The 23,121-nt window shown below is 45.4% G+C and overlaps 1 protein-coding gene across 1 annotated transcript; it reads right to left on the minus strand.

The window, feature by feature from the left end:
• Positions 1–5,943: 5,943 nt before the first annotated feature.
• LOC140721895 (zinc-binding protein A33-like) lies at positions 5,944–12,608 on the minus strand. Its single transcript, XM_073036728.1, has 6 exons — positions 12,198–12,608; positions 12,024–12,119; positions 11,371–11,604; positions 10,642–10,664; positions 10,427–10,545; positions 5,944–6,646 (listed from the first exon to the last, which is right to left on the minus strand). Exons 1-6 carry the CDS (start codon positions 12,606–12,608, stop codon positions 6,114–6,116), a joined length of 1,416 nt encoding a protein of 471 aa, XP_072892829.1. The 3' UTR covers positions 5,944–6,113.
• Between the last annotated feature and the right edge of the window lie 10,513 nt (positions 12,609–23,121).

Genomic DNA, 23,121 nt, shown 5'->3' on the forward strand with positions numbered 1-23,121 from the left:
AACAACAACATTTCAGTGACATTCAGACAGACACATGAACAGTCAGGGAATGGAGGGGTGTGGACCATGTACAGACAGATGGGATGAGAATGAATCGGCACAATGTTCAGCACAGACTTGTGGGCCGAATGGCCTGTTCCTGTGCTGTATTGTTCAATGTTCTATGTTCAGCAGTTGTGGACGCAGCAGTCAACAACAACAACTGGTATTTAGGTACAGTCGCTGTGTAAATGCAGTAAAGTGTCCCGGGTGTTTATACAGACGTGTTTCTCACTGGATACAAAAACAATGAATACAACAAACTCTGCACACTGTTACCTGCACCACAGCTGATACAGATGTCATTTCATTAGCTCCTCACCCAAACCTGGAACATTTGGACAGGAGAGATGAACACATCAGGATGCTCTTTATCAAAGCCAGCTCAGCATTCAGTACTGTCAAAACTAATCAATAAGTTTCAAGATATTGGCCTCAATAACTTCTTGTGCAATTGGATCTTCGATTTCCACACTAACAGACCTTTGTCATTTCAGATTGGCAACATCTCTTCCACAATCTCCATCAGCACAGATGCACCACAAGGCTGTGTTCTCGGACCCTGCTCAACTTGATTTACACTCCTGACCGTGTGGCTGAGCACAGCTCCAATGCCAGGGTTAAGTTTGCTGGTGACACCGCTATCTCAGGCCAGTCAAAGGTGGTGATGAATCAGCATATCCCAGGGAGATGGAAAATCTAGCTGAGTGGCATGAGAACAACAACCTCAATGTCAGCAAGACTGAGGAGCTGATTATTGACTTTGGGAAGAGGAAACTAGAGCTCCATGAACCAGTCCACACTGGAGGATCGGAGGTGGAGAGGGTCGGCCACTTTAAATTCCTTGTGTTGTCATCTCAGAGGAACTGACCGGGGCCCAGCACAACTACGAAGAAAGCAGAAGAAAGCAGAATGTTTCCTTTGATTTAGCGAAAAATCTAAAACCTTGACAAACTTACTTAGGCAAAGTTTGGAGAGTATATTGACTGGCTGCATCACAGTCTGCTACAGAAACACCAATGCCCATGAATGGAAAATCCTACCAAGAGTACGCAGCAGTTCATTAAGGATAAAGCCCTCTCCAGCACTGAGCACATTTACACAGACCATTGTTGCAGGAAAACAGCAATCTCCCACCACCCAGCCCATGCTCTCTTCCCACTGCTGCCATCAGAACTCACATGATCTGGTTCAGGAACAGTTATTACCCCTCAACCATCAGGCTCATGAACCACGGGGGATAACTTCACTCAAATTCACTTGACCCACAACCTATGGACTTACTTGCAAGTATACCTCATCTCATACTCTCAATATTTATTGCTATTTAGCATTATTATTTCTTCCTTTTCTTTCTTCTTGTATTTGCAGTTTGTTACCTTTTGCAAACTGGTTGTCTGCCCTGCTTGTGCAATTTTTCATTGATTCTATTGTGGTTATTGGAGTTACTGAGTATGCCCACAAAAAATGAATCTCAGGTTTGTATATGGTGACATATAGATAGATAGATAGATAGATACTTTATTCATCCCCATGGGGAAATTCAACTTTTTTTCCAATGTCCCATACACTTGTTGTAGCAAAACTAATTACATACAATACTTAACTCAGTAAAAAATATGATATGCATCTAAATCACTATCTCAAAAAGCATTAATAATAGCTTTTAAAAAGTTCTTAAGTCCTGGCGGTTGAATTGTAAAGCCTAATGGCATTGGGGAGTATTGACCTCTTCATCCTGTCTGAGGAGCATTGCATCGATAGTAACCTGTCGCTGAAACTGCTTCTCTGTCTCTGGATGGTGCTATGTAGAGGATGTTCAGAGTTATCCATAATTGACCGTAATTATTAAGACGTGAAGCGTCCCTCTTCTTAATGCTTCCTCCCCAACACGCCACCACGAAGAAGAGGGCGCTCTCCACAACTGACCTATAGAACATCTTCAGCATCTCACTACAGACATTGAATGACGCCAAACTTCTAAGGAAGTACAGTCGACTCTGTGCCTTCCTGCACAAGGCATCTGTGTTGGCAGTCCAGTCTAGCTTCTCGTCTAACTGTACTCCCAGATACTTGTAGGTCTTAACCTGCTCCACACATTCTCCATTAATGATCACTGGCTCCATATGAGGCCTAGATCATAGTAGTTTGACAATAAACTTACTTTGAACTTTGCACTAAATACAGTAAACATGGGGTACAGAGGAAGCTCTACACAGAGTGCATTAGTTACTGCTCCCCTGTCCAACATTAGTATTAAAAAATACAAATCTAGATATGTGTATGAGGAAAATAAGAAATAGCAGCAGATCAGGCCTTTTGCCTGTCCTGTCCATCACTCAGAACATGGCTGTTGCAATTTTGTGAATGTTGGAGTTGGTGCCGACCTGGAGTGATTCCAGCTCATTGTTGATCGAGAACAAAGAGCCCTAAATTATTGAATGTCACTTAATGGGAGGAGGGCAACAAATGGAGCAGAGCCAATAACGTGTTAAAGGACAGGCACATGACCTGTAGCCAATGACGAATGAATATTTGAATTGATAAGGAATGGATATGAAAAGTGGGTGCTTCGTGTGGGCTGGCAGTGGTATGTTCGAAGAATAACCATTGCAGATACAAGTGTGAGCAACCCTGTGTGGAACACGTGGCCAGTGAGTCAGGGTGAGGAATGCTTGGCCAGTGTAGACTCCTTTGCCTGGGTAATACCTTTGCTATTCTTTGATTACATTGATGTGGAACATGAATCCTGTTCCTCTCTCCACAGATCCTGACCAACCTGTCGCATTTTTCCAGCATTTCCTGGTTATATACTGGGTCCGTTTTGGATGCTGTTGAGGGGGGTGACCCTGACAGAGGATGACCACAGTGATCGGGTCTCTGGCACTGAGCCTGGTTCTGTGGTGTAGAAGGGAGAGAAGAAGATGAGGAATGCGGTAGTCAGAGGGGATTCCATAGTGAGGGGAACAGACAGGAGGCTCTGTCAGCCTGATAGAGATACCCGCATGGTGTGTTGCCTCCCAGGTGCCAGGGTACGGGATGTCTCGGATCGGGTGCAGAGTATTCTGAAGGGAGAGGGTGACCAGCCAGAAGTCTTGGTACACGTTCGTACCAATGACACTGGTAGAAAAAGGGAGGAGGCCCTGAAGAGAGAATTCAGGGAGTTGGGTAGGGAGCTGAAAAGCAGGACCTCTGGGGTAGTAATCTCAGGATTGCTGCCTGTGACAAGTGGTAACAAGCACAAGAATAGCATGAACAGGCATATTAATGTGTGGCTGAGAGACTGGTGTAGCGGGCAGGGTTTCCGGTTCCTGGATGATTACATCCGAAAATCCTGCCTGACTAACCTCCTGCTATAATTGTTGAGGAAATTACAAGCAGGGTGGCAAAGGAGATGTAGTATCTGTGGTGTACTTGGATTTTCAGAAGGCTTTGACAAGGTGGCACATGAGGCTGCTTAGCAAGATAAGAGCCCATGGAATTACAGGGAAGTTACTAGCGTCACTGGAGCATTGGCTGATTGGCAAAAAACAGAGAATAGGAATAAAGGGATCCTATTCTGTCTGGCTGCTGGTTACCAGTGGAGTTCCACAGGAGTCGATGTTGGGACCACTGCTTTTTACAATGTATGTCAATGATTTGGACTATGGGATTAATGGATTTGTGGCTAAATTTGCCAATGATACAATTATGTGGTGGAGCGGGTAGTGCTGAGGAAACAGAGCCTGCAGAGAGACTTAGATAGTTTAGGGGAATGGGCAAAGAGGTGGCAAATTAAATAATAATCTCACAAGTAGATAGGGTCATTAAGAAAGCTTATGGAGCGTTAGCATTCATAAGTCGAGGGATAGAGTTTAAGAGTTGCAGGGTAATGATGCCACTCTATAAAACTCTGGTTAGGCCACACTTGGAGTACTGTGTCCAGTTCTGGTCGCCTCACTATAGGAAGGATGTGGAAACATTGGAAAGGGTACAGAGGAGATTTACCAGGACGCTGCCTGGTTTAGAGAGTATGGATTATGATCAGAGATTAAGGGAGCTAGGGCTTTACTCTCTGGAGAGGAGGATGAGAGTAGGCATGACAGAGGTATACAAGATATTAAAAGGAATAGATAGAGTGGACAGCCAGCATTTCTTCCCCAGGGCACCACTGCTCAGTACAAGAGGACATGGCTTTAAGGTAAGGGGAGGGAAGTTCAAGGGGGATATTAGAGGAAGGCTTTTCACTCAGAGAGTGGTTGGTGCGTGGAATGCACTGTCTGAGTCAGTGGTGGAGGCAGATACACTAGTGAAATTTAAGAGACAACTGGACAGGTATATGGAGGAATTTAAGGTGGGTTAAATGGGAGGCAGGGTTTAAGGGTCGGCACAATATTGTGGGCCAAATGGCCTGTACTGTGCTGTATTGTTCTATGTTCTATGGTAAGTGTATGGTCATGCACTTTGGTGGAAGAAATAAATGGGCAGACTATTATTTAGATGTGGAGAGAATTCAAAATGCAGAGATGCAAAGGGACCTGTAAGTCCTTATGTAGGATACCCTGAAGGTTACCCTCCAGGCTGAGTCGGTGGTGAAGAAGACGAATGCAATGTTGGCATTCATTTCTGGAGGTATAGAATATAAGAACAGAGATGTAATGTTGACACTCTATAAGGCACTCGTGAGACCACACTTGGGAGTATTGTGTGCAGTTTTGGGCTCCTTATTTTAGAAAGGATATACTGACATTGGAGAGGATTCAGAGAAGATTCATGAGAATGATTCCAGGAAAGAAAGGATTACTGTACGAGGAACATCTGGAAGCTGTTGGGCTGTATTCCCTGGAGTTCAGGAGAATGAGGGGGGATCTGATTGAAACATTCCGAATGTCAAAAGGCCTGAACACAGGAGATATGGCAAAGTTATTTCCCATAGTAGGGGAGTTTAGGACATGAGGGCACTATAGGATTGAAGGACATCCACTTAGAACAGATATGCGGAGAAATTTCTTTAGTCAGAAGGTGGTAAATCTGTGGAATTTGTTGCCACCAGCAGCAGTGGAAATCAAGTCATTGGGTGTATTTAATACAGAGATAGATATGTTCTTCATTAGGCAGGGCATCAAAGGGTATAGGGAGAAGGCAGGGGATGGGGATAACTGCAAGAAACTGATCAGCCCACAATTCAATGGCAGAGTAGAATTGATGGGCCGAATGGCCTACTTCTGCTTCTGTATCTTATGGTCTTAAACTGAATATCTGATTCAATGTAGAGATCCCGGTTCTATTTGTCTCGTAAATTAGAGGAACGGCTCTTCATGTTCCACCAGGATGGCCAGCAACCTGACGGCATCAACATCGATTTCTCAAATGTCTGTCTCTGTCACTTTTCCTGTTTAATATTCTCTCTCCTCTTGATCCACCAGCCCCATCACCCTATCTCTTTCCCCTCCTCCGAAACCTCTCTCTCTGCACGTCACCTACACACTCCTCCCTACCTTCCTCCCCTTATTCTAGGCTCGTCTTTCCCCTCCTGTCAGATTCCAAAATCTTCAGCCCTTTGTCACTGACACCGCTCACCTCCCAGTTTCTGACACATTTCCACACTCCACCCCTCCCTCATCTACCTGGATCCACCCATCACCTGCCAGCTCTGTCTCCATCCCTCTCTCCACCATCCTGCACAGGTCATCTTCACTCTGACTTTCAGTCCAGATGAAGGGCCTTGAGCCAAAACATCAACTGCCCATTTCCCTCCATAGATATTATCTGACCTGCTGGGAGTCTCTGGTGCTTTGTGTGTTACCACCACTACATGACCCATGTTACCAACATTCACCTTGACCTCCCTCTTACATTCAGAACCACTTGTCCCACTTCACCTGTTTCGGTGCTGGTGGACTTTAGGAGCCGGGCAGCTCAGGACCCGCCGCCCGCGGCTGCTGCTGAATCCGCAGTGTTTCTGTTCCGTTGACGGATGCGGTGAACGAGTTAAAATTAATGGTTCGATAATTTCCACATCATGTTTATTTCACTTTCCGCACATTTATATTTACACTGACTTACTCCTGATGCCGGTCCCAGACCCGACCCGTTTACAGACCCGGAGCGGAACCGGAGCAGATTCTCAGCCACTGGTATACACTCCCAATCCAGAACAAAGGATAAAGTTTCCCTGTGAATTTATTCCCAGTGAAGGTGTGGAGATGGGACTTGGTCTCCGCGTTGTAAAATGAAACTGTCCCGGACTCGTAACTGAGATAAACTCCCACCCTCTCGGGGATGGGACCGGCAGGGAGACGGGACTCAGGGGAGGTGAGAACCTTCATCTCGTCATCAATCCGTCCAATCATCCAGAATCCGGTCTCCGGACTCAGTGTGAACTGTCCCTCCCTCTCCACAGACTCTGCCGCGACTCCCAGACTCCACCACTGATTCCTCGTCACCTCCACCTCCCAGTAATGTCTCCCCGATGTGAATCCCTCTGATCCCAGCACACAAGGCCAGTCTGTGAACCTCTTCCCGGTGTCAGGGAGATCCCTCCGGGTCCCAGTCCATCTCACACTCTTCCGATCCTCAGACACCTCGAGGCACGGATTCGCCGTTTCCACATCCAGGGGGACAGAGACTGGGGGGAGAAGCAGAGAATTAGAGAGTCCTCGGGGATCGGGGGAGAGACTCGGTCGGGTGGCCAACAAAACCCTTTCCTGGGATTTTACCCAACTACAGCAAATGGACAACCAGCATCTTCCTGAGATTTTTCCTTGACACGGAAAGCGGATTTTTCCCGATCAACACACACAAAATTCTGGAGGATCTCAGTGGGACAAACAGCATGTGTTAAGGGAGATGTACAGTCAATGTTTCAAGCCGAGACCTTACCTCAAGATTGGAAAGAAAGACGGGAGATAGCATTGGAAACGGGTACGAGGAAGGGGCGGAGCAACAACTGGATCCAGATGAGGATGGGGTGAGTGAACACTGGAGGCATTTAAAGAGGCAGAATTCATCCGTGCCGACCAAATCGCTTTAATGAACTAGTTCCATTTACCTTCATTTATCCAGGTCACCTACATACAGGAAGGATGTAAACAAGTTTGAAAGAGTACAGAGAAAATTTCCAGGGACGTTGCTGGGACTGGAGGACCTGAATCATAAGGAAAGATTGAATAGTTTAGGACTTTATTCCTGTAACATAGAAGACTGAGGGGAGATTTGACAGAGGTATACAAAACTATGAGGGGCATAGATAGGGTAAATGCAAGCAGGCATTTTCCACAGAGGTTGGGTGGGATTACAACCAGAGGTCATGGGTTAAAGGTTAAAGATGAAAAGTTTAAGGGGAACATGAGGGGAAACTTCTTCATTCAGAGGGTTGTGAGAGTGTGGAACGAGCTGCCAGTTCAAGTGGTACAAGCAAGCTCGATTTAAACATTTAAGAGAAGTTTGGACGGTACATGGATGGTCGGAGTTGGAGGACCATGGTCCCGGTGCAGGTCGATGGGAGCAGGTAGTTTAAATGCTTCGGTACTGACCAGATGGGCTGAAGGGCCTGTGCTGTTCGTTTCTATCACTGTGTGACGCTCGTACAAAGACATAACGGTTTGTAGGTTAAATGGTCATTGTACATTGCCCCGTGATTAGGCTGGTTTTAAATAGTTGGGGTGCTGGGTGGAGCGGGTCGTTGGTCTGGGACGGCCTGTTTCACACTGTCTCTAAATAAATAAATAACCTCTTCACTGTCCGTGAAACCACCAATTTTAGAGTCCTTCACAAACTTACTAAACACATCACCTACACTCTCTCCAAATCATTCATATGAATGATGAAAAACAGTGGACCCAGCACCGATCCCTGCAGAACAACCACTGGTCACAGGACTCCACCCAGACAACTCTGTATCCTATTCCAGATCGTAGTGTATCCCATGTGATCTAACTCTCTGCTACCTTGTCAAATCCCTCACTAAACTCCATGGAGACGATGTCTACTGCACTTCCATCAGCTGTAATTTATTTATTGAGATACAGCACGGAATAGGCCCTTCCGGCCCTTTGACCCCCACCACCAAGAAACCCCTGATTTAATCCGAGCTTGACCATGGGACAAGTTACAATGTCCCCCAAAACCCAGTAACCCCGATTTAATCCGAGCCTGACCATGGGACAAGTTACAATGTCCCCCAAAACCCAGCAACCCCTGATTTAATCCGAGCCTGACCATGGGACAAGTTACAATGTCCCCCAAAACCCAGCAACCCCTGATTTAATCCGAGCCTGACCATGGGACAAGTTACAATGACCCCCACCACCCAGCAACCCCTGATTTAATCCGAGCCTGACCATGGGACAAGTTACAATGACCCCCACCACCCAGCAACCCCTGATTTAATCCGAGCCTGACCATGGGACAAGTTACAATGACCCCCACCACCCAGCAACCCCTGATTTAATCCGAGCCTGACCATGGGACAAGTTACAATGACCCCCACCACCCAGCAAACCCTGATTTAATCCCAGCCTGACCATGGGACAAGTTACAATGACCAATTAACGTGCCAACCGTACGGGTTTGGACTGTGAAACCGGAGAACCCAGAGGAAATCCACACGGTTACAGGGAGAACGTACAAACCCCTCACAGCCAGTGACGGGACATGAACCCGGGTCACTGGTACTGTAAACCGTTGTGCTAACCACTATGCTACCGTACCGTCCATGCAGAAAACCAAGCTGGGTCTCCCTGATTAGTCCTCGCCTTTCCAAATAAATGTAGATCCTTCTTCTCCAGCCCTTTAGCTTTCCCACCCCCCCCCCCCGGCTTCACCTATCACCTTCTCACTAGCCTCTCTCCCCACTCCCCACTTTTTATTCTGGCATCTCCCCCCCACTTCAATTTTAGTCCTGAAGAAGGATCACAGCCCAAAACATCAACTGTTTATTCATTCCAATAGATACTGTCTGACCTGCTGAGTTCCTCCAGCATTTTGTGTGTGTTGATTTGGATTTCCAGCATCTGCAGACTTTTTCCTGTTTATGACAATGGGAACCATTAGGGGAGAGATGAATGGCAGATGGAACCAGGACCAGATGGGGGAGGGGTGGAAAGCCTGTGGTGAACTGTGTGTGTAGATGGAAACAGAAGGTGAAGGGGGATGAATATGGGTGATAATGGTCTCCTTTCTCACAAACCCTCTCCCCACAGCCCCTCATTAGGACAGAGGATGAATTTGCAGAGACTCTGGCAGATATATTTGCTTCACATTTCCCCACAGGTGAGCTGCTGGAAGACTGGAGGGTGGCTCAGGTGCTGCCGTCAGAAGGGCTGGAAGGTCACACCAGGGAACTCCAGGGGAGTCCAGAACTAGAGGGCAGAGATTGAAGGTGAGAGGGGAAAGTTTTTCAAGGGATCTGCAGGGCAACTTTCTCACTGTGAGGGAAGTGGGTACATGTGGAAATTGCTGCCAAAGGAAGCCGTAGAAAGAGGGACAATTAAAATATTATAAAATCAATTTAGACAGGTACAACAATAGGCAATGGTTAGAAGGATATGGGACAAACACACGGAAATGTGTCTGTGTCTCTGACAATGTGTCCCACTCTGATGGTGCATTTGGATATTATCAATATATCAATGTATCATTGTGTGCGTGTGTGTTGGTTGTGGTAAATATCAGTGAGTGTGTTTACACAATGAAGGTGAGTGTGCACATTGAACTATTTGTATGTTACAGTGTGTCTTCACATGTCCAGTGTGTGTTGACAATGGGTGACACGTGTGAATTGTTCAAATAGAAACCATTCACTGTGTCTGAAGAGAATAGTTTCCAGGTTACTGAGGGGACTAACAATGTGCAGTGCTGAGGCTCTGACTACAATCTGCTGAACCTTCTTGTGAATGTGTGTGAGGGAGAGAGATTTGCCAGACCAGTAATGCTGTGTGGGCTTCTCCCGTCGTTCACCGAGATCAATGCTGATTGGTGTGTCCGGGTTCACTCTGACGATGCTTCAATGTGGTGGTTTGATCACAACAGTGAGACTGGCGAGTCCAGCAGGGGGCAGAGCTGAGTCAATCAGACTGCGGTCACGGACAGGTCAGACAGGGTGAGAGGCTCGAAGGACTGGTGTATTTTTCTGACAATCCCTGTCACCACAGTGATACCAGATTTTATCCACTTTAATTACATTAATGGAATATTAATTCCAGAGCTACCATGTCAGGATTCAAACCCGTGCATTGGCTTGTTTGTCCAGTGCAAATGGGATCAGGATGCAGTGATTCGACCAGTGAATTGTTTGTATTTGCCCCTGGTTTGGTGTGTTCAAGGGTCTGACATCTCCAGCTGACCATGTGGCAGTGATGCCTCCCGGCAGGTGGGGTTGGTGCCGAAATGAATCTGTATGTTTTACCTCGCTTAATGCTGTCCAACGGTTCTCCCAAGGCAATATCGAACAAATAGGGGCGATAGAATTTTTCAACCAGTAGGGCACCGTCTGTCACTGACAATGTCTGGTCTTCATTACTAAACCTGTAGATATTATACATATAGATATAAACTGAACATCAGTGATATTTGAACTGTTTTACAAATCCATACAGAGTTTCAGTAAAGACCATGTCCTACCTCCTCTTCCGACGAGCTTCCTCCTGAAATAAATCAAACACAGATCTCATCTGACTGAGACTGACCAACGGCATCCCGACAGCAGGAATCTGAGACAGGTTATTACAAGCTGCTGAAAATTCTCACTTAACTCTCTCCCACTGAAACGAATGGAGAAAGAGGAGAACCACGGGAGAAAGTACAAGGAATGTTTATGAAATTTATACCATAACTGAGAGGATGGAACTTACAGGAGAGACTGGACAGGTTGTGTATTTTTATCTGGGTACGATGTCAGGGAGGATCAGATGGAGGAATTTAAACCTCCGAATGGATTTGATGGGGTGGGAGTGGAGAAAATGTTTCTCCTTGTGTGAGACCAAAAGTCAAAGATAAAGCATCAGTTGCTTGTTAATAAATCCCACAAGAAATGTGGTGAAGAGAATATCAGAAACACACTCACAGCCTGTGACTGTAACTGGGTGTTACTCTGAGTATCGGGGATATTATACGTGGGAATCACAGAAATGATCACCAGCTCAGTGCTCTGATCAGAGTAATTCATTCCCGAGAAGGTTGCAGACTGTCCTGTGATGTACAGATGTTGTGGGAGGCCGGTTTGGGACAATGACAATTCTGAACAGTCAGGATGTCCACATGGTGGAAATCAGTTTCCAACAACAGTATTTGAGGTAAATTACATCATGTTGTGACTGTGCACTTTTACAGAACCAAACTGAAATCTCTCACCATGAGGAATGTGATATTTTCTTGTTGATTCATCCGTTCCTGTAACTTTGAGATTTCCTCCTGGATAGAATTTAAATTCTCTCGAATCTCTCGAAGATTTTTCTCCATTGGATTCAGAATCCTCTCCTCTTCCTCCCTGAGATCTCGGAGTACACGCTGCTCTTTCTCAGTGATAATCTGGCGCAGTTCAGCAAACTGGGATGTGATCTGGGACTGAAGACTGTGTGACTGTTCCTGTCAAATGAAAGGAGAGGCTAGTTTACTATTCGAGGCTATTTTTTTGTATTTCCTTCTGACATGGAAGGTAACCATTCAGCCCATTAAAGTCTATGCTGGTTCTCAGAACAATTCCCTCCATCACATTCCCCCACGTCTCCCTGAAACATATACTCCGTCTCTGACCCACTAACTCCGACCTGATTCACAGACCACCCAACGTCACAAGGTTAATTACAGTCGCCAATTTACCGTTCAACCATGCAATGTCGGCTAAAGGAAGGTACTGGTTACGGGGAGAACATGCAAACTCCACGCAGACAGCTCCAGGTGTCAGGATCGATCCCAGGTTACTGGAGCTGCGATACTCTGCTATTCTGCATTAAAGGGAACAAAACTACACAGCGAATTTGTAAATTCTGCTCTGGAATTCTCACCCGAACTCCAGAAATCTTCTCTTTCTGTTGTTGCTCCATTTCCTCGAAGTCTGATTTCTTTTTAGTGAGAGAGTCTAAGGAAGATTTAACCCGACCCTGGGAATCAGAGAGTGAAGACATTAGACCAAAATATGCAACTAAGTAAACAGCTGATCAAAACCTGGTTAGTTTTACCTTGTAGATTTCAACGGCTTCGTTAACCGGCATGAAGTTGTGAGACTTGTGTTCCCGCGCATCTCTACAGATCAGGCAGATCAGTGTCTCGTCCGTCTCACAAAACAGCTTCAGTTCTTCCTCATGTTTCGCGCAGTGAAGTTTCTTTTCCATCTCTTTCGGATTCAGGTTTAGTTTTCGAGCTTTCTCAGACAGATTTGCTAACACCCGACTGGTCCTGAGGGTGCGGTCTGCAATCTCCTCTCTACATTCCGGGCAGGAGTTTCTCTCCTCCCTTTCCCAACACCGTGTGATGCAGGAGCGGCAGAAGTAGTGACCACACTCCAGTATAACCGGATCGGTGAAGAAATCCAGGCAGATGGGACAAATTACCTCCTCGGTCCAGCTCTCGACCTGTCCTTTCGAAGCCATGTTAACTTCCGATACTTCCTGATTCAAGATACTTTCACTTTCGGGGTGCTGTTAAACGCCTGCGGTACCGCAACCGACCTCTAGGCGGCGCTGCAGTCTGGGGAATGAATGCTCCCTTTCCGTGAAGCAGGAATCGTGTTCATTCCACTGCAGGGAGCAGAAATACATTAAACATTAAAACCTGAGAGAAGAGCTTGGTTCAGTCTACGGCAGAACTGAAGGGACAAGTCCTGAAAATATGTTTTAGTGGCCACTACAGAAACCTGGTTGCAAGGTGGAGATGTCTGGGAATTAAAAATCCAAGGGTATCAGGTAACACGGACAGATAGGCAGGAAGGCAGAGGAGGTGGGGTGGCGCTCTTGATTAGCGATGAGATCAGGGCGATTGTGTGAGACGATATAAGATCTACAGAGCAGAATGTTGAAGGGAAAAAAATCACTGGTGGGTGTTGTCTATAGGCCACCTAATAAAAATATTTCAGTGACAGAGGCGATTAATCAAGAAGTAACTGAGGCTTGTAAGAATGGAACGGCAGTTGTCATGGGGGATTTTAACTTCCACATAAGATTGGGTGAATCAGGTTGGTCAAGGAAGTCTTAAGGAGGACTTCATAGAATGCATCCGTGATGGCTTTCTTGAGCGGCATGTCAGTGAACCTACAAGGGTAAATACCATCTTAGATCTAGTCCTGTGCAATGAGACAGGTAAGATTAACGATCTTGTAGGCAGGGATCCTCTTGGAAAGAGGGATCATAGTGTGATTGAATTTCGCATTCAGATAGAGGATGAAATAGTTAGATCTAAAGCTAGTGTATTATGCTTGAACAAGGGAGACCACAACGGGATGAGGGAGGAGTTTGCTAATGTGGATTGGGAGCACAGGCTATTTGGTAAGACAGCTGAGGAACAGTGGAATACTTCCAAAGTGGTTTTTCACAGTGCTCAACAAAAGTAAACTAAGGAGCCCAAAACCGCATACAATACTCTGGAGTGTGGTCTCATGAGGGCCTTATAGAGCCTCGACATCACATCCCTGCTCTTATATTCTATACCTCTAGAAATGAATGCCAACATTACATTCGCCTTCTTCACAACTGACTCAACCTGAACGTTAACCTTTAGGGTATCCTGCATAAGGACTCCCAAGCCCCTTTGCATCTCTGCATTTTGAATTCTTTCCCCATCTAAATAATAGTCTGCCCGTTTATTTCTTCCACCAAAGTGCATGACCATTTCTTTCTAACATTGTATTTCATTTGCCACTTCTTTGCCCATTTCCTTAAACTATCTAAGTCTCTCTGCAGACTATCTGTTTCCTCAACACTACCGGTTCCTCCACCTATCTTTGTATCATCGGCAAATTTAGCCACAAATCCATTAATACCATTGTCGAAATCATTTACATACATCGTAAAAAGCAACGGTCCTAGCATCAACCCTTGTGGAACTCCACTAGTAACCGGCAGTCAGCCAGAATAGGATCCCTTTATTCCCACTCTCTGTTTTCTGCCAATCAGCCAATGCTCCACCAATGCTAGTAACTTCCCTGTAATAAGCCTCATGTGCGGCACCTTGTCAAAGGCCGTCTGAAAATCCATGTACACCATGTTTACCACATCTCCTTTATGTGCCCTGCTTGTAATTCCCTCAAAGAATTGCAGTAGGTTTGTCAGGCAGGATTTTTCTTTCAGGAAACCATGCTGGCTTTGGCCTATCTTGTCATGTGCCTCCAGGTACCCTGTAATCTCATCCCTAACTATCGATTCCAACAAATTTCCAACCACTGACGTCAGGCTAACATGTTCCTTTCTGCTGCCTCCCACCCTTTTAAATAGCGGAGCAACATTTGCAATTTTTCAGTTATCTGGTACAATACTAGAGTCCATCAAATCTTGAAAGATCATCGTTAATGCCTCCACAATCTCTCCAGCTACTTCCTTCAGAACCAGAGGCTGCATTCCATCAGGTCCAGGAGATTTGTCCACCTTCAGACCATTAAGCTTCCTGAGTACCTTCTCAGTCGTAACTTTCACTGCACAAACTTCACTTCCCTGACTCTCCTGAATGTCCCTTATACTGCAGATATCATCCACTGTGAAGACTGATGCAAAATACGCATTCAGTTCCTCTGCCATCTCTGCATCTCTCATTACAAGATCTCCAGCCTAATTTTGTATTGGTCCTATATCTACCCTCGACTCTCTTTTACCCCTTATATACTTAAAAAAGCTGTTTGTGTCTTCTTTGATATTAGTCACCAGCTTCCTCTCATAATTCATCTTTTTGTTCCGAATGACCTTCTCAGCTTCTTTCTGCAAGTTCTTAAAAGCTCTCCAATCCTCTATCTTCCCATTCACTGTGGCTTCCTTGTATGCCCTCTCTGAATGAGACATTCAGAGGGATATGGTCCAAACACGGACAAATGGGGCAAACACACATAGTCACCTTGGTTGGTATGGATAGGACAGGCTTGGGACTTACTGGCTGGTGAGCCTGACTTCACTTGTAGGGAAGTTATTTGAGGGAACTCAGGACATGCCTTGTTCTCATTGCTACCAACGGGAAGGAGGTACAGGAGCCTGAAGGCACACACTCAATGATTCAGGAACAACTTCCTCTCTGCCGTTCAATTTCTGAATGGACATTGAAGCCTTGAACACTACCTCACTACCTTTTTAATTGTTTTCACTCCTTACCTAACTATTTCATTTATAAACTTACATTAATTCATGGTTTTTTTCTCTATTATTATGTGTTGCAGTGTACTGCTGCCTCAAAGACAACAAATTTCACAACAGAAGCTGGTGATATTAAACCTGATTCTGATTCTGGGGGAGCCAGCGAGGTGGATTCAGAATTGGCTCGATGAACAGACACTGATGGTGGAAGGTCGATTATCTGACTGAAGGTGTCTGCTAGTGGGATGCTCGTGAGGTTATTGCTGGAATCTCGATAATTTATTAATTATATAATGATTTGTTTGTGAATGTACACAGTATGATTAACAAGTTTGCTGATGCAACCATATTAGGGGGGTCTTGTTGACAGAGAAGCAAGTTACAATGAATTCCAAAGGGATGTTGATCATTTAGGGGAATGGGCTGAGGAATGCAAATGGACTTCAATCTCGATAAATGTGCGATAATGTACTTTGGACATTCAAACCATTGTAGGACTTGTACAGAATGGCAGGGCACTGATGAGTGTTGTGGAACAGAGGGACCAGGGTGTACAGGTGCACAGTTCACTGAAAGGGTGAACGTAGACTGGGTGATGAGAAAGTGTTTTGCATGCTGTCCTTCATCAATTCAGGAGTAGGGACACAATTTTGCAGTTATACAAGTTACTTGGAGTATTGTGTCCAGTTTTGGTCACCCCGTGACAGGAACGGCATTGTCAAGATGAAGAGGGTGCAGAGGAGATTTATGTGAAAACCATCGGGCCAAATTTATACAGAGAGGTTGGCCACCCTGGATATTTATTCCTGGGAATGTTGGAAAATGAGAGGTGACCTCATAAAAGTTAATAAAATCAGGAAGGGTCAGGATAAGGTGGTTGGTCATGGCCTTTTCCGGAGGACTGGAGAGAACGCAGATACAATTCATGATGGGAGAGATTTGAAAGAGACCCGAGGTGTAAATTCTTCACAGAGAGGGTAGTGAGTACCTGGAATGAACTGCCAGAGGAAGTGGTCCAGCTGGGTACAACTGCAACATTTACATTTGGATAGGTACACGGAGGGAAAGGGATTGGAGGGTTATGGGCCAAACACAGGCATCTGGGACCAGCGGGCAGTATGATGTGGTCAATATGGGCCAATGGGCTGAAGGATCCTTTACCCTGCTGCCTGACTCAATCACTCGATAACTGAGGACAGATAGATCTACACAATGTGATGTTTTAACACCATCCATTTTAAACACTGGGTGTCAGTGTGTTTTATGTAAACACAGTCTGACTTCTACAATCAATTAAGATCAACGAAGATTGAAATTTGATCAAGAATTAGGCAGCAATTAGCCTGTTGGCTTTAATGATGCTGGGATTGAATCCAGAAATGACCTTATGTGGTCCTGCTGAGACATTCATGGAATTCACAATGGTTTTATGACAGTGATTCAGATCATAATATTGGAATTTGAAATGTAAAATTCACAGCAACAGTTAAGAAGCAAAAAGTATGTTGGCATTTATTTTAACTGGAATTAAATATTAGTTTCACTGAAATTATATTAATCTAATTATCAAATAATAAATTACAATTCTATTTCTTTTGTGGTCTGATACACAGATTAATCGATGCAATGCTCCTCAGACAGGATGAAGAGGTCAATACTCCCCAATGCCATTAGGCTTTACAATTCTACCGCCAGGACTTTTTAAAAGCTATTATTAATGCTTTTTGAGACGGTGATTTAGATGCATATCATATTTTTTTTACTGAGTTAAGTATTGTATGTAATTAGTTTTGCTACAACAAGTGTATGGGACATTGGAAAAAAAGTTGAATTTCCCCATGGGGATGAATAAAGTATCTATCTATCTATCTATCTATCTAGATATATTCACGATCTGGATGAGAATGTGGGTAGTGTGGTTAGAAAACTTACAGATGACACCAAACCTGGTGGTGTGTGGGCAGTGAAGAAGGTCGACTAAAGTTACAACAGGATCTCAGTCAACTGGGAAAGTGGGCAAAGGAAGGGCAGGGAGTATTCCAATCACATAAGTATTCAGTGATGCTTTTTGGGAAGCTATACTGAGGAAGAATATACATAGTGAATAGCAGGGCCCAGGAACTGTTGTAGAACAGAGATACACGAGGGAACAAATTGACAGTTCCCTGAGAGTGAACATACAGGTAGACAAAGTGGTGAAGGCACCCTTACCTTCATCAGTCAGGGTATTAAATACAAGAGTTGACATGTCATGTTAAAACCAGACAAGACATTGACGATATTACACTTGAGAGTACTGTAGCAATTCTGTCTACCCGGCTGAGAAAGGCTGTCATTAAGCAGGAAAGGGTTCAGAAAAAGATTCACACCAGGGAGTGAAGGCCAATGGTCTTCACACTATGATGCCTGTCTGGATTTCCTTCTGCCCCTCTCTCTATCTGTCTTCCAGTGTCTCGTTCACTCCATCTGTCACTCAGCCTCACCATGATAAACTGGGACGCACATCACCTCAACAAGGATTGTGTGGCCTATCCAGTGAGATTTTCATTTTGTTCTGTACGTGGCCTGAGGTATGAAGCTCAAACTGTTACAATTCCTGCCTGTTAATCTCATGCCTGAGGGCCTGTTTTATATGTTCACTGGAACATAGGAACATAGAAGATCTACAGCACAATACAGGCCCTTCGGCCCACAAAGCTGTGCCGAACATGTTCCTACCTTAGAACTACCTGGATTTACCCATAGCCCTCTATGTTTCTAAGCTCCATGTACCCATCCAGGAGTCTCTTAAAAGACCCTATCATTTCCGCCACCACCACCACCGCCAGCTGCCCATTCCAAGCACTCACCACTCTCTGCATAAAAAGCATACCCCTGACATCTCCTCTGTACCTACTCCCCAGCACCTTAAAACTATGCTCTCTCATGCCAGCCATTTCAGCCCTGGGAAATAACCTCTGACTATCCACACAATCAATGCCTCTCTTTATCTTGTACACCTCTGTCAGGTCACTTCTCATCCTCTGTCACTCCAAGGAGAAAAGGCCGAGTTCCCTCAACCTACTCTGATAAGGCATGCTCCCCAATCCAGGAAATCCTTGTATATCTCCTCTGCATTCTTTCTATGGTTTCCACATCCTTCCTGTAGTGAGGCGACCAGAACTGGGCACAGTACTCCAAGTGGGGTCTGACCAGGGTCCTATACAGCTGCAACACTACCTCTGGGTTCTTAAACTCAAACTCACGATTGATGAAGGCCAAAGCACCGTATGCCTTTTTAACCACAGAGTCAACCTACGTAGCAGCTTTGAGTGTCCTATCGATTCGGAACCCAAGATCCCTCTGATCCTCCACATTGGCAAGGGTCTTACCATTAACACTATATTCTGCCATCATACTTGACCAACCAAAATGAACTACCTCACACTTACCTGGGTTGAACTCCATCTGCCATTTCTCAGCCCAGTTTTGCATCCTATCAATGTCCCGCTGTAACCTCTGAAAGCCCTCCACACTATCCACAACACCCCCAACCATTGTGTCATCAGCAAATTTACTAACCCATCCCTCCACTTCCTCATCCTGCTCATTTATAAAAATCACGAAGAGTAGGGGTCCCAGAATAGAATCTCAGAGTAGGGGTCCCTGAGGCACACCACTGGTCACTGACCTCCATACAGAATATGACCCATCTGTGGGCAAACCAGTTTTGAATCCGCAAAGCAATGTCCCCTTGAATCCCATGCCTCCATACTTTCTCAATAAGCCTTGCATGGGGTACCATGTCAAATAGCTTGCTGAAATCCATATACACTACATCTATGGCTCTACCTCCATTGACAAAGCCATGCTGACTATTCCTAATCATATTATGCCTTTCCAAATGTTCATAAATCCTGCCTCTCAGGATCTTCTCTGTCAACTTACCAACCACTGAAGTAAAACTCACTGGTTTATAATTTCCTAGCTATTTCTACTCCCTTTCTTGAATAAGAGAACAACATCCGCCACCCTCCAATCCTCCAGAACCTCTCCCGTCCTCATTGATGATGCAAAGATCATATCCAGAGGCTCAGCAATCTCCTCCCTCGCTTCCCACAGTAACCTGGGGTACATCCCATCTGGTCTCAGTTTCTTATCCAGCTTGATACTTGCCAAAATCTCCAGCACATCCTCTTCCTTAATATCTACATGCTCAAGCTTTGCAGTTTACTGCAAGTCATCCCTACAATCGCCAAGATCCTCTTCCATAGTGAAAACTGAAGCAAAGTATTCATTAGGCATCTCCGCTATTCCCTCCGGTTGCATACACACTTTTCTACTGTCACACTTGATTGGTCCTATTCTCTCACATCTTATCCTCTTGCTCTTCACATACTTGTAGAATGCCTTGGGGTTTTCCTTAATCCTGTCCGCCAAGGCCTTCTCATGGCCCCTTCTGGCTCTCCTAATTTCTTTCTTAAGCTCCTTCCTGCTAGTCTTATAATCTTGTAGGTCTCTGTCATTACCTAGTTTTTTGAACCTTTTGTAAGCTCTTCTTTTCTTCTTGACTAGATTTACAACAGCCTTTGTACACCATGGTTCCTGTACCCTACCATTCTTTCCCTGTCTCATTGGAACGTACCTATGTAGAACCCCACTTAAATATCCCCGAAACATTTGCCACATTTCTTCCATACGTTTCCCTGAGAACATCTGTTTCCAATTTATGTTTCCAATTTCCTGCCTGATAGCCTCATAATTCCCCTTACTCCAATTAAACGCTTCCCTAACTTGTCTGTTCCTATCGCTCTCTGTGGTAAATGAGATAGAAATGCTCCTCAGACAGGATGAAGAGGTCAATACTCCCCAATGCCATTAGGCTTTACAATTCTACCGCCAGGACTTAAGAACTTTTTAAAAGCTATTATTAATGCTTTTTGAGACGGTGATTTAGATGCATATCATATTTTTTTACTGAGTTAAGTATTGTATGTAATTAGTTTTGCTACAACAAGTGTATGGGACATTGGAAAAAAAGTTGAATTTCCCCATGGGGATGAATAAAGTATCTATCTATCTATCTATCTATCTATCTATCTCCCACTGAGAGACCTGACACCTGGCCAGGTTCATTTCTCAATACCAAATCAAGTACAGCCTCTCCTCTTGAAGGCTTATCTACATATTGTGTCAGGAAACCTTCCTGAATACACCTAATAAATTCCACCCCATCTAAACCCCTCACTCTTGGGGGATGCCATTCAGTATTTAGGAAATTAAAATCTCCCACCACAACAACCCTGTTTTTATTACACCTTTGCAGAATCTGTCTCATCGATGTCCCTGTTATTATTGGGTGGTCTATAAAAAACACCCAGTAGAGTTATTGAACCCTTCTTATTCCTAACTTCCACCCACAGAGACTCCATAGACAATCCCTCCATGACTTCCTCCTTTTCTGCAGCTGTGACACTATTTCTGATCAACAGAGCCTCGTTCCCACCTCTTTTGCCTTCCTCCCTGTCCTTTCTGAAACATCTAAAGCCTGGCATTTGAAGTAACCGTTCCTGCCCCTGAGCCATCTAAGTCTCTGCAATGGCGGCAACATCATAGATCCAAGTACTGATCCACGCTCTAAGATCATCCGCTTTGTTCATAATACTCACATTAAAATCGATACATCTCAATCCATCGGTCTGCGCACGTCCATCTCTATCACCTGCCTGTCCTCCCTTTCACTGTCTTCAAGCTTCTTCTATTTGTGAGCCAACCTCCCTTTCCTCCGTCACTTCAGTTCGGTTCCCACCCCCCAGCAATTCTAGTCAAACTCTTCCCAATAGCCTTAGCAAACATCCCCGCCAGGATATTGGTCCCTCTGGGATTCATGTGTAACCCGTCCTTTTTGTACAGGTCACACCTGCCCCAAAAGAGGTCCCAATGATCCAGAAATCTGAATCCCTGCCCTCTGCTCCAATCCCTCAGACATTCATTTATCCTCCACTTCATTCTATTCCTATACTCACTGTCGTGTGGCACAGGCAGTAATCCCGAGATTACTACCTTTGAGGTCCTGCTTCTCAACTTCCTTCCTAACTTCCTGTAGTCTGTTTTCAGGACCTCCTCCCTTTTCCGACCTATGACGTTGGTACCAATATGTACTACGACCTCTGGCTGTTCTCCTTCCCACTTCAGGATATGGTGGACGCCATCAGAAACATCCTGGACCTTGACACCTGGGAGGCAAACTACCATCCCAGTTTCTTTCCTGTGTCCACAGAATCGCCTGACTGACACCCACCCCAATTATAGAATCCCCTATCACTGCTGCTATCTTCTTCTTTTCCCTACCCTTCTGAGCCACAGGGCCAGACTCTGTGCCAGAGGCATGGTCACTGTTGTTTCCCCAGGTAGGTTGTCTCCCCAGAGCAGTACACAAACAGGAATACTTATTGTTCAGGGGTACAGCCACAGGGGGTCTCTCTAGCCTCCTGCCCTTCCCTCTCCTGACTGTTACCCACTTATCTGTCTCCCCAGACCCTGGAGTGACAACCTGCCTTTAGCTCCTCTCTATTATCTCCTCACTCTCCCTGACCAGACGAAGGTCATCGAGCTGCATCTCCAGTTCCCTAATGCAGTCTCTAATGAACTGCAGCTCGACGCACTGGGTGCAGATGTGGCCATTCAGGAGGCTGGGAGACTCCCGGCCTTCGCACATCTAACACCGAGCACAGAAAACCGGCTTCACACGTATAGTTCCTGGTTCAATTCTACACAGATAACCTACCTTGCCTCGACCCTTTATTACCGAAGGCCCGTTGAGTCAAAGCCTTCCTACTCTGTCTCCCTCTACTCTGTCGCCCGCTGTATAAATTGTCTTCTTTTTAAACTCTTCTTGCTGTTCTCACTGGCTGACGTCCACGCGCTTGCGCAGTCGTGCCCCGTTCAAACTGCTGAAGAAATAACCATCACCTTTTGAACGCTCAAGCAACACAGACAAAATGCCGGTGGAACGCAGCAGGCCAGGCAGCATCTATAGGGAGAAGCATTGTTGACGTTTCGGGCTGAGACCCTTCGTCAGGAGGGCAGATGAAATTTGATGAAGATAGGTGTGAGGTATTGCACTTCGAGTTCAAAGGTCAAAATACATTAATGATCAACATATGTATAATTTAAATAACCTTAAGATTAGTCTGCTTATAGGCAGCCACAAAACAAGAAACCAGAAAGGATCCAATTAAAAAAGAAGACAAACTCTGAATAAAAAACACAAATCGTGCCAACAACGAGAGCAAGCAACAGCATTTAGAATGAAAGTGAGTCCATAGACCCGGAGCCTGGAGCAGCCAGAGCAGGCCACGGCCTGGGCCTCAGTTCATCACACAGTGGGTCAAATCATCACGAATCTCACAGACACAAAGCCCAGTGCAGCCAGAGCAGGCCACAGCCTGGGCCTCAGTTCATCACACAGTGGGTCAAATCATCACGAATCTCACAGACACAAAGCCCAGTGCAGCCAGAGCAGGCCATAGCCTCAGGCTCAGTTCATCACACAGTGGGTCAAATCATCACGAATCTCACAGACACAAAGCCCAGTGCAGCCAGAGCAGGCCACAGCCTGGGCCTCAATTCATCACACAGTGGGTCAAATCATCACGAATCTCACAGACACAAAGCCCAGTGCAGCCAGAGCAGGCCACAGCCTGGGCCTCAGCTCCACAGAGAGTGCAGTAAACATTGGAGCAGTTAGCAGAACCAGACAGACCCTTGCCTCCGGTCCCGACACCCTGACTTTCAGTCCACCTGGCCTGGCATTTAAACAGTTCAAACATCAGGTCATCCACCACTCTTGGAC

This window comes from Hemitrygon akajei, chromosome 2 (assembly GCF_048418815.1).
Source record: "Hemitrygon akajei chromosome 2, sHemAka1.3, whole genome shotgun sequence".
NCBI lineage: Eukaryota > Metazoa > Chordata > Chondrichthyes > Myliobatiformes > Dasyatidae > Hemitrygon > Hemitrygon akajei.

Coding starts and splice junctions, on each gene's coding strand:
- LOC140721895 (XM_073036728.1), bottom strand. CDS start 12,608: ATGGCTTCGAAAGGACAGGTCGAGAGCTGGACCGAGGAGGTAATTTGT. Junction 11,605..12,023: donor AGAAGATTTCTGGAGTTCGG/GTGAGAATTCCA, acceptor TTCATTTGACAG/GAACAGTCACACAGTCTTCA. Junction 6,647..10,426: donor GTTGGACAGCATTAAGCGAG/GTAAAACATACA, acceptor TTCTCCCCCCAG/TCTCTGTCCCCCTGGATGTG.